This window comes from Plasmodium coatneyi, chromosome 12 (assembly GCF_001680005.1).
Source record: "Plasmodium coatneyi strain Hackeri chromosome 12, complete sequence".
NCBI lineage: Eukaryota > Apicomplexa > Aconoidasida > Haemosporida > Plasmodiidae > Plasmodium > Plasmodium coatneyi.
In genome coordinates this window covers 2,680,752-2,692,102 of record NC_033567.1, presented here as the reverse complement: position 1 = coordinate 2,692,102, position 11,351 = coordinate 2,680,752, and the positions used below count along the sequence as shown (strand labels likewise).

Here is an 11,351-nt window from a genome sequence, read left to right as displayed (position 1 = left end):
TACATTTCGCTAGCTAATACGCCCCACCCGCATGGAAGGCGAGGCGGGCACGCTGGTCGGGGAGAACCCCCCCAAGTACATCGTGGAGCACCTGGATGAGCTCGAGGACTGGAGCATTCTCGAGTATATACACATATGCGAAACGGTAAAGGACAAAAATGTGATATTCACCAATTTTGACAGGCCCTTCGGTGAAGTATCGAAAAAATACAACCCCACCTGCTACAAACAACCCATCCGTGAATTGAAGGAAAAATTCGAGTGGGAAAAAATATGTCTATTAGATATGAAAGCGAAGGACATTTTAACATGCAAAGATAAGGAGCACTTGGATTATTTGCTCTTTGGAGGGATACTTGGAAATGTTCCCTCTGATGATAGGACCTCCATTCTGCGAAAGTGCCAGTTTGTCATTTCGAGAAATCTTGGGGACATGCAGATGACGACAAACACTGCCGTGCTCGTTTGCCACATCATTTTAGAAAAACAGGTAGAATTTAAGGATATTCCTTTTGTGGACAATCCAGAAATTCCCTTGAGAAATGAGAAGGAGTCCATGGTTCTTCCCTTTCGTTTTGTCTCCAAGTTTTTTTTTACCGGTTTGGAAGAGGACAGACATGTTCCCGTGTTGCCACGTAATTTCACAGAATACTTGATCGGTTTGGGGGACGACCGTGTGGGGGATCTGGACGACTTCCTCTCGGGGGGGTAACCCAAAATGGCTCATTAGGATCTTCGCGTGAAGGAACCCTTAGAAAAATTTATGGTGGGAGGCACAAACCCTTTCCGTATCACCCATATCACCTGTATATCATACTACACCTCATCGTGACTAGTTTTCCCCCTCCGATTTTACAACCATCTCGTAGAGGTACCTTATCTCGTACTTATACACAGACTCATCTTCGGTAATATCCGGGGTCTCCAAAATGATGGGAATATTTTTAAAGTACTTAGATGTCATTACATATTTGAAGGTGTCCAGAGTAAGTTTTCCCTTTCCGATATTCTCATGTCTGTCGAGGCCACTACCAAGATCAGACTTGGAGTCATTAAGGTGAACAGCTTTCAAATAACTGGCGTCTACAATTTCGTCGAACTTTTTCATCACTAGATCGAAATCGTTGTAAGATCGTATGTCATATCCAGCTGCGAATGTATGACATGTATCGAGACAGACTCCAATTCTGGACTTGTCCTCAATTTGAGAAATAATTTTTTTTAAGTCTTCAAATTTTGACCCCACTGAATTTTTCTGTCCAGCTGAATTTTCAAGAACTATCACCACGTTGGAAGTTTCCTTATGCACCCGGTTAATACAATCGGCGACGTTTTTAATTCCTTCCTCGAGGGAACATAACCCTGTTGTTGATCCTGGGTGAAAATTATAAAGTGGGACGTTTAGCTGTTCACACCTTTTTACGTCATCCAAAAAGGAGAGATACGATTTTTCCCTTTTCTCCTTATCCGGATTGGCTAGATTAATTAAGTACGACCCATGCGGTAGAATAAACTTGGTGTCCAAGTTGTATGCTTTACAATTCTGCACGAACTGTTTTATATTTTCTGCAGGTAAAGGAGGACTGTCCCACTTCCTCTGGTTTTTTAAAAATAATGCAAAAGCCTGTCCGGCCACGTTGAAGCAGTTCGTTGGAGAGTTCTGCACTCCTCCCGCCGCTGATATATGTGCCCCCAGATAGACGTTTGTAATTTTTGCATACTTTTGTATTATATTAAAGTCGTTCCACCTTTCGTCTATGCTTTTCGGGATGGGGGGATAAATGGACGCAATTTTCTCTTTAACTTTAACAGGGTTTTTTTCCTTTTTTATTTGTGTACCTTTTTTCTTTTCCTTCTTTTCAATTTTTTTCTTCGAGACAGATACCTCCTCCTCCTTCTTCAACTTCGTCTCCGCTTTGATACCACTCATTTCGTGTGACGATTCCTTTTGGACAGACACCACCGGTGGGATGTTCTCACCTCCTTGGAGTGCACTCACACGGTATGACTTCCCCAATGGATCACCTTCTCTCTTCTGAATGTTTAATCGGAAAAGGAAGCGCCTCTGGGGGGCACCCACCGTTTCGAGTATGCTTCCAACTTTTTTGTTACCTCCACCACGAGGGTAGCCCAAACTGCCCTTTCCCCACGGGGGTGATATGAAGCCCAGACGGTGAAATGCGTTGTGTTTGTTTTTTATCCCCCTGAGGGCGTTGGCCAGTACCATACAGAGGAGGAGAGGTGAGGGAAAAAAAAACATTTAACTGGTGTAGCCGCTTGGCACGTTTGCATGGAGTTGATCACTCAAAGGAATTGTTGTGGCGGCGTCATCTCATGGAGGCTAAAGCATCAGCAGGGCCTTAACGTGTTACCTGAACAGATCGCTTACTGCGCAATGAGGATGGGAATACTGGAAGTGGTCCCGTCCCAAACATAGTTGAGAAAAAAGCAAGAAAGTGGTAACTATACCGTGTGTATATATATTTTACCTGTGCGATGATTTTTTTTTTTTTTTTTTTTTTTTTTTTTTCTTTGGGGAAGTCGTCGTGCGTCGCGTTGAGACCAGGAGAGGAGACTAAGCCAAGCCCATTTAACCAAACACACAGGGGTGAAGTGTAACTTTTCGCCTTTTGCTTGGCACTTCACTCCTTATGACGCCGCAAAATGTCGACTTGGTCATGTCAAATTAGTACCAAAATGGGAACTCAAACGGGTTAAAAATTAATTACACAAATTCGAAGCTTCGCAAAGGGAAGTTGTTTTTTTGCCGTACGGTTCGGCCAAACGAACAAATTGCCAAGGGGGGTGGGGGCGCATAGCATTACCCCGAAATGGCTAACCATGAACAGAAAAAAAATAAAATAATAAAATAAACCCTACACGTACGGGTGAACACAAAAAAAAAAAAAAAAAAAAAAGGAAATTTCTTCAAATGGGAAAGCGATGGTGAGGGGATTATACAGGCGCTTCTTCTACAGTACGCCAATCGGAAGAGTCATCATCTGGGTGGGCTAGATTTTGGATGCTGTAACCCACTGTACTAGTCAGTTGGGTCACGCCGCCCGGTGGACGAACCTCTGCATGCGTCGGTGCTCACGACGGGCGTCCTCCCTCTCCTCCAGGAGCAGTTCCGCCTTCTTCAGCACACGGCCCACTTGGAACATATCCTGGAGCACCTCCTTCTTCTTCAAGCGCCACGGCTTCAACGCCCCCTTCATTATTTCCTTAACGTGATTAAACGAGTTAACGTCACGTTTGTCCACAAAGGAAATGGCCACACCCTTCCTGTTCGCTCTGGCAGTTCTTCCAACTCGGTGAACATACAGAACGGCCTCATTGGGGAAGTCAAAGTTGATGACGAAGGAAGTTTTTGGGATGTCTATACCTCTACTGATTATGTCTGTAGCTACTAAAATTTTACAACCTCCGTTTTTTATTTTAGACAAGGCAGCTAACCTTTTTTTAGGATCCTTTGATGAGTGTATAGATTCTACGGAGAACCCCCCCAGCATGCACAACACCGTGTATACTAATTCGCATCTATAACTGTTGTCTGTAAAAATAATGCCTGACTGGTCAGGTAACTCCTTCCGTAATAGATACACCAAGTAGGTCATCTGCGCGATTTCATCCACGTAGATGTACCTCTGGTCCAGGTTTTTCAGCGGCTTTTGCTTTTTGTTCACATTTACGAGAATTAGGTCTTCATTAGGGAAGGAGTTGGCTAGTAGTTCTAGCGAATCCGTGATTGTGGAGCTGAAGAGGAGGGTCCTCCGTCTGCCAATCCGGCTACACAGTGTCCCGCCACACAGTGACCCGCTTCCTGATCCGGTGACTGGTTCGATTCCTCCATCCTGCCGCTTGGGTAAGTTACGAAGAATTATGGCAAGTTTCTCCTCGTAGCACTTCTGCAGGAGTAAGTCCGCTTCGTCCAGAACGAAAAAGGTTAGCCTCTTGAAGCAGTTCGTCACGTCCTCGCAGTTTTCCATTATGTCACTGGTTCGCCCGGGGGTGCCCACAACCACGTGTGGCTTGGCTAACACCCCCCTTCGCTGCTCAATCAGGGAAGACCCACCAATGCATGAGAGGATTTTTATTCCTATCCTGTATCCGTAGAGAAGGAATTGTTCCACCACTTGGACTACTAATTCCCTCGTGGGGAGAAGCACTAAAGCGAAGACCCCAAAAGAGTTTTTATTCAACTCTTGCAGAATACCCCAACAGTAGCATATCGTCTTTCCTGTCCCCGTCTCGGACGTCCCAATCACATTGTGTCCCTTCATTATGAGTGGCAAACACAACTGCTGTATCTTCGTTGGGTGACTAATTTGAACCGTTTTACTTATTTTGATAAGCCAATCTTCCACTCCCAATTCTTCGAACGTCACTGGAGGGGCAGCACATCCACCAGGAGAGTTACCTTCATCATCACGTCGGCGATGAGCAGAACGAGCCTCATGACGCTTCCTCTCGAAATACATTTTTATGTAAAAAAGTTTCCTCCTCAGTTTGGAGTGTTTCAACAGGGGTGGCCTTCCCCCCTTCTCCCCTTTCCGTCGTTTCGTCTTCCTCCCGTCGGTCATTTTGTAACGATGTGGTTATGTAGCCTCACAGTGGAGTTTCAAACGGTGCGGGTTGAAATGGAAAAACGGCCGAACTCCTTTTTATGTCTTCCGGGGAGCGTCCTCTTATCGGCCTGGTCAAATATGGGTGCCATAAATGGAATTCATTCCAATGGAGGATCCTCTTGAGCGTTCCAAGTGGTGACTTCTTCCTGGTAGGGCAATTCTGCCGCTTTGGCCGTTACTCTATTCTTTGTAGACTTTTCCAAGGGTTGTTTCAAATGCAGTCACTTTTAATAAATGGGCAGTTTTTTTTTTGCTGTCCTTCCCTGCTGTTTGGGGATCCCCAAACGGGACAGTAGGTGAGCGGCAAGCAAAAATAAGGACGAGTCGCTCAAATGGTAGCCATGCGAAGGGTGGTATTGAGTCATCAACTCGGTTTTGATTCACAAACAAGCGTATGCATGTAGCGAAGTAGATAACGCGTTCAACCTTTACAGTTTATAGTGGCGTTGCTTTTTTTTTTTTTTTTTCTCATCGCTTTTTTGTAACCTTCGCCAGGAGAGTAACACGGCGTATTCATCACAAACATACTCATTAAATGAATTTTGTATTCTCCATTTGAGGCATCCAGTTTATACTCCCACGCATTTTTTTTTTTCCTTCCAAAATGATATGATTATTGGCTCCCCATCCCCCGGGGACGCGCCAAGAGGAAAATAAAAAAAAAAAGCGCCGCTTTCCCGATGCGCAGAAAAAAAAAGCAATACAAAAAAAAAAAAAAAAAAACATAACCGATCGAACAAACAGGTTAGGTAAAATAAATAACCACAGAAAGGAGGAAGAGAAGAACTCCCCTATGAATCATGAATCATCAGTCATCAATTAATTGCCGAGTTTGTTATTTTTTTTTTTTTTTTTCTTCCCGAAGGAGAAGGAACTTACTTCTACATTGCCAAAAGGGTTGCGAAAAAAGGGATGCCTATTTAGCTTTTTCATTCCGTTAATTTCTTTTTTTTGCAGCGCTGCCTACCCACCACGTGCAAAAAAGTAGCAGCAAGTTTTAATTAACAGGAAGAGGTGGTGGCCCCAGTTGGCAACCCCTAACATTTGTGTTCACCAAATACGTGTGACTCGACTGGACTTGTTTTTTTAACAACGCATTGGAATAGGTGTACTTACTGCTAAGGGAATATACCAGTACAGGTGGGGGAGGGGAAGAACAAGCCGATTGGGAGTTGCCCTCGAGGAAGGAGAGACAAACACGCACGTCAGCATAGAAACTATTTGACCAGCAGCTAACCAAGACAGAAGTTGCCCTTCACCACTCCACTCCCCTGCCTGTTGCTTCTTCCCATTTTCTTTACGATGGCGATCAGAGTGCAGTTCGAGAACTCCAACGAAGTTGGCGTCTTCTCCAGGTTGACCAACTCGTATGCACTTATTGCCATGGGGGGGTCGGAAAACTTTTCCAGTGTGTTCGAATCGGAGTTATCCCAACATATTCCCCTCGTGTATACCACCATTGGAGGTACTAAAGTTATTGGAAGAGTTTGCGTCGGGAATAGGAAGGGTCTACTCGTTTCGAGCATTTGTACAGATCAGGAACTCCTCCACTTAAGAAACGCCCTCCCAGAAAATGTAAAAATAAAAAGAGTCGAAGAGCGTCTTTCCGCGTTGGGTAATTGCATAACGGCTAATGATTACGTGGGATTAGTTCACACAGATATAGACAGAGAGACGGAAGAAATAATACAAGACGTCCTAGATATAGAAGTCTTTCGTACATCTATAGCTGGAAATTTACTTGTAGGTACCTACTCCTATTTTACCAACAATGGGGGACTCCTACATGCTATGACCTCCTCCCAAGAAATTGAAGAGCTTTCGGAACTTTTACAAATCCCTTTAATTACCGGCACGGTTAATAGAGGCAGTGACCTCATCGGGGCTGGACTGGTGGCCAATGACTGGTCAGCCTTCTGTGGTATGGATACCACTGCCATTGAGTTAAGCATAATTGAAAAGGTCTTTAAGCTGAACAGCATAGAGGATGCAAACATCGAAGACAACTTCAAATACAAGTCGTCAATAATTCAGACAATGATTTAGTGAACCAGTCGTCTCTGCGTAGGAGCAGTGCCATGCTTGCATTGTCAAGATGACACAGCAACCCCTACCGGCCACACGCACGAAACATATATGTCCTCTCCCCAATCTTTGTACCTCCCCCGTACCTGTTGTCTAATTTTTCCTTTTTTACTCTCGCCAGTGGGTAAAGGCCTACCCCACACGAGCAGGTTAACGTGTATGAGAAGCTTCTCTAAGCAATCCCCCCGTACCCGATGGGGAAGCGCCTCACCGGGCAGAGACCCCACGAAGTCGCAATGTTATTGGATCCCTCTCTTTTCCTTCCTCTATTTATCCACTTCTTTTATTAATTAATTTTTTATTAATTAATTTTTTATTAATTAATTTTTTTTTTTTCTCTTCCTATGTATCCCCCCCCAGTGGTGAACGCAACAACCAAACGGAAAAAAAAAAAAAAAAAAAAAAATTAATAAAATAAACTTATTTGAATAAAACGATTAAATGGTTGAGTTAATTTTGTTGTTACGTGTATGGCGCGCTAAACCTGGGCGAAGACGAGGCGGACGGGGCAGCCGGCCAGGACGATCTCCTCGTCGTGCATCTTTCCCGAGAGGCCCTCATAATCGCCCTGGGAAGGCAGCACATTCAATTCACGGCGGAGGCACTTCCTAATGTAGTCCATTTCGCTTAGCATGTTGTTGCGTAGCACCTCATCCGCAATGTATACGTGCATTTTAACAGGAGAGTTCTGATTTAGGGATAGGTTCTTTCTCATCTTCTGTATATGGTTGCAGAGTTCTCTTGCGTTTGCCATGTTCTCTAGTTGCTGATCGGAGGTGAAGTCGATGAGGACCGTTACAGATTCGTTACTTATAATGTCTGTGTTTTTGTCTTGGAAGGTTGGCTTCATCTGTATAAGGATGTCGTCTCCCTCGAGGGTCACTCCGTCTAAGGTGATCTTCCCTTCCAGCTGGTACTGCTTAACCGAGTTGGAGTCCATGTTTTTTATTTTCCCCTGGATGGTCTTTAAATTTGCTCCTAATTTATTGCCCAACGTTTTGTAGTTGGGTACTGCCGTGAAGTCAATGCAGCTGGTGTCGTTGGAGCACTCCACGTGGAGCACATTCAACTCTTCCTTTATGTAGTGCATTATTTGGTTAAACTTTGCGAAGTAATCTTTCGTGGGATGCAAAACGGTAATTTTCTTTAGTGGCTTCTTACTGGCTACCTTTCTCCTCTCTCGAAGCACTCTCCCTAGCAGAATGACTGCCTTCATTTTTTCGATGAGCTCAATTATTTCGTAGTCAATGGCGTAGTTTTCATCCACTTGGGGCAGCATGAGGAAGTGCACACTTTGGTCCGTCATTCCATTGTCGCTCATTGCGCTGTCCTCCTGTGCTGTTGCAACGGTGGCTTTGCCCACTTTACGCAACTGCTGATATATGTATTCCGTAATGAAGGGCGTGAAGGGGGCCATTAGCACGGTGAACAGGTGGAGAGTCCTATACGTGGTGCAGAGCGATTGTAAGCAGTTCTCCTCCCCCAGGGTACCTCTCATTCGATCCCTATTAAGTCGTATGTACCAGTTTGTTAAATTTTCGATGAACTGCAAAAGCTTCGGTAGTACATTGTAAAGTTTGTATGCCTTCATTTCTGCGTGCACAAGTTTTGTCAATTGTTGGACGCAGGAAAATATCCACTTATCCATTATATTGTCGTTTCTGTAAACCCATTTCTCCTCATATAGGAAGTGCTTCTTCTTAAAACATTCATATCGAGTCACCTCCTGTGAGAAGAATCGGAAGCTGTGATAAAACGGAAGGATGAAACTTTTCACCACTTCGTTAACTCCCTTTTCTTGGAACTTTAAATTTTCAGCTCGCACAGCAACCGAGTTGATAAGGTAAAGACGCAAACTATCGGCACCGTATTTTTCTAAAATATACATAGGGTCGGGATAATTTTTCAACCTTTTACTCATTTTCTTTCCATCTGAAGCAAGCACAAGACCGTTACAGATGAGGTTCTTAAAGGGGGCCTTATCAAACAGTAACGTACTAATGACGAGCAGAGTATAGAACCATCCTCTTGTCTGATCTAACCCTTCTGCGATAAAATCCGCCGGAAATATTTTGTCAAAATTTTCTTTCTCCACATCGAATGGGTAGTGCACCTTGGCGTACGGCATGGAGCCACTCTCAAACCAGCAGTCGAACACTTCCGGAATACGCTTCAATTTAGGGTAGTCCTTCCCTTTAGGGTTATCTATTTCGATGTGATCAATAAAGTGTCTATGCAAATCACTTATGTTTTTCACTCCGGAGAGTTCCTCCAAATGGGAGATGCTTTCCACACAGACTACTGATTCCATTTTCTCGTCTGCCCATATAGGGATGGGTGTCCCCCAATACCTGTTCCTACTAATACACCAATCCTTTGCATCAGAAATCCAGTTATGAAATTTCTTCTCCTTAATGTGATAAGGGATCCAATAAGTGGTATTGTTATTTTTTACCAGCTCTTTGGTGGAATTACTCACCCGGATAAACCATGCTGGAATGGCCCTATATATCAGGGGGGTGTCGCTTCTCCAGCAGAATGGGTACGAATGCACAATGGTATTATTGCTAAGCAGTCGGTTTTCATTTTTCAAATATTTCTTTATAACATTATCTGCTTCTTTAATGAAAAGGTTCTGAACCATTTCTACTTCGCTGGTGAAGTAGCCATTTGCATCTATGGGATCAATAAAAATAGATTTTTCCGGGTCGATAACACCATTATTCTTGCACACTCTGAAATCGTCCTCTCCATATGTAGGCGCACAGTGCACTATACCTGTACCCGCATCGTCTGTCACAAAGTCGTCTGCCAAAATTTTATATGCCCTCTCCTTAAAATTGTGCTTGTCGTAAAAGTAACTGAAAAGGGGCTTATACCTCAACCCCTTTAGATACTTACCCTTGAACCGATTCAACAGTTGCAAATCTTCGACATTCCACTTCAGTTCCTTCATCACCCACTCGAGTCTGCACTCCCCCACGATCACCACTCTGTTGCTCTTCACGTGGTAGATGCGAAGGTAGGTGAAATTTTCATTCACACAGAGAGCCAAGTTGGAAGGCAACGTCCAGGGGGTGGTGGTCCACGCGAGGATTTCACTATGCATAGGGGAAGAAACACATTTTGTTGCACTTTCCCCCTCGGTGCAGTCCTCCCTCTTTTCGTTATACAATAGAGAAAACTTCTCCCCTAACAGCTGCTTCGCCTCTTCCACCTGGTAATCCTCCTGCACGGCTGGAAAGTCAGACAACAGAACAAAGCTAACAATAATGCTCGGATCGGGGGTATCCTTATAATTGAGGTTCAGCTCAAAGTTCGAAATGGGGGTGTTACATTTGCATGAGTAAGGCATCACCTTAAAAGATTTGTAGACGTAATTCCTTTTGTACAGTTCACTGAAAACCCACCAAACGCTCTCCATAAAAGTCGTATCCATAGTCTTGTAGTCGTTCTTAAAGTCGATCCACCTGCCAATTCTTTCCACCGTTTTCACCCACTCGTTGGAATATTTCAGGACGATGCTTCTACATTTCTCGTTATATACATCGATACCCATTTTTAGAATATCCTCCTTTTTGTTAATATTGTTTTCCTTCTCTATTTCGTATTCAATGGGGAGTCCATGACAATCCCAACCGAACTTCCTCTCGACGGAGAACCCACATTGGTAGTTGTATCTCGTCACACAGTCTTTTATTATTCCTGCTAGCAGGTGCCCATAGTGGGGAAGCCCTGTGGCAAAAGGAGGCCCATCGTAAAATATAAACGCCTTCTTATCTTTGGCAAGCTTGTTGGAAGTATTAAACGCGTCGATGCTCTTCCAGTAGGAGAGCACCTTATGTTCCTCCTCCACTATGTTGGGGTTTTCCGAAACCCCTTCGAATGTTACGTAGGTGGTCGATCCTCCCTCCATTATTTTTGTATTAATTAAACTTAGGGTCCACTTGGCCTTGTTGCCTTGTGTGCCTCCCCGCCGCTGCGTCAGGGTTGCTGCTGCCACGCGTCTTTCCGCGATGAATACGCTGGCTCTTGCCCCTCGCCTGAGCATAAACGTTGCGTCTCGAGGGATCCTCACCGATGCGCGTGGCGGAAAAAAAAAAATAAATAAAATAATAAACTGTGGGGAAAATAACCCTGCACGTGGGGTAGTTGTAGCAGTTACCTCAGCTGTTGGCAAAACATTCTCCCGTTGACGCGGTTCTTCACAAAGCTGGCTAATATGTGGAACGAGCCGTTTGTAAGCTCCGTGATTTTCTACTTCAGCGTTTCCGTTGTTCTCCTGAATTTACGCTCCTATGTTTACTCACGAATTTTGAGTTCCTCATTTGGGGCTCCTCATACCATAAATTTTTACGTCAGCTTTTTTTTACGTTGTAGCATTTTTCCGCTTTTTGCGTTGTCGTTGCGTTAAGTTGCATTTTTTTTTTTTTTTTTTTCGCACCGCAAGGAACTCGAAGAGGACGTCCTGCTTAGGAAGGGGCTAGTTGGCAAAGCTACATAACCGTGTGCGTAATTATACAATTGGGGGTATGCCTCAAATGGCGCAGGGTATATGCACTGCTGGTGCTACATTCTGTGCATGCATATATGTGAGGCACTGTAGGAAGGCCGTTTTTTTTTTTTTTTTTTTTTTTT

General features: G+C 44.2%; 5 protein-coding genes across 5 annotated transcripts; 2 read left to right on the top strand and 3 right to left on the bottom strand.

The window, feature by feature from the left end:
• Positions 1-31: 31 nt before the first annotated feature.
• PCOAH_00042620 (Uncharacterized protein) lies at positions 32-712 on the top strand (the record flags this gene model as incomplete). Its single annotated transcript, XM_020061046.1, has 1 exon — positions 32-712. The coding sequence occupies one exon, from the start codon at positions 32-34 to the stop codon at positions 710-712; it is 681 nt and encodes a 226-aa protein (XP_019916076.1).
• A 120-nt stretch (positions 713-832) lies between these two features.
• Positions 833-2,227, bottom strand: PCOAH_00042610 (Apurinic/apyrimidinic endonuclease Apn1; the record flags this gene model as incomplete). Its single annotated transcript, XM_020061045.1, has 1 exon — positions 833-2,227. The coding sequence occupies one exon, from the start codon at positions 2,225-2,227 to the stop codon at positions 833-835; it is 1,395 nt and encodes a 464-aa protein (XP_019916836.1).
• Positions 2,228-3,053: 826 nt separating this feature from the next.
• On the bottom strand, positions 3,054-4,583 carry PCOAH_00042600 (Uncharacterized protein; the record flags this gene model as incomplete). The annotated part of the gene is made up of 1 exon (XM_020061044.1): positions 3,054-4,583. One exon carries the CDS (start codon positions 4,581-4,583, stop codon positions 3,054-3,056), a length of 1,530 nt encoding a protein of 509 aa, XP_019916529.1.
• A 1,347-nt stretch (positions 4,584-5,930) lies between these two features.
• On the top strand, positions 5,931-6,674 carry PCOAH_00042590 (Eukaryotic translation initiation factor 6; the record flags this gene model as incomplete). Its single annotated transcript, XM_020061043.1, has 1 exon — positions 5,931-6,674. The coding sequence occupies one exon, from the start codon at positions 5,931-5,933 to the stop codon at positions 6,672-6,674; it is 744 nt and encodes a 247-aa protein (XP_019916742.1).
• A 517-nt stretch (positions 6,675-7,191) lies between these two features.
• On the bottom strand, positions 7,192-10,764 carry PCOAH_00042580 (Isoleucine--tRNA ligase; the record flags this gene model as incomplete). Its single annotated transcript, XM_020061042.1, has 1 exon — positions 7,192-10,764. The coding sequence occupies one exon, from the start codon at positions 10,762-10,764 to the stop codon at positions 7,192-7,194; it is 3,573 nt and encodes a 1,190-aa protein (XP_019916412.1).
• Between the last annotated feature and the right edge of the window lie 587 nt (positions 10,765-11,351).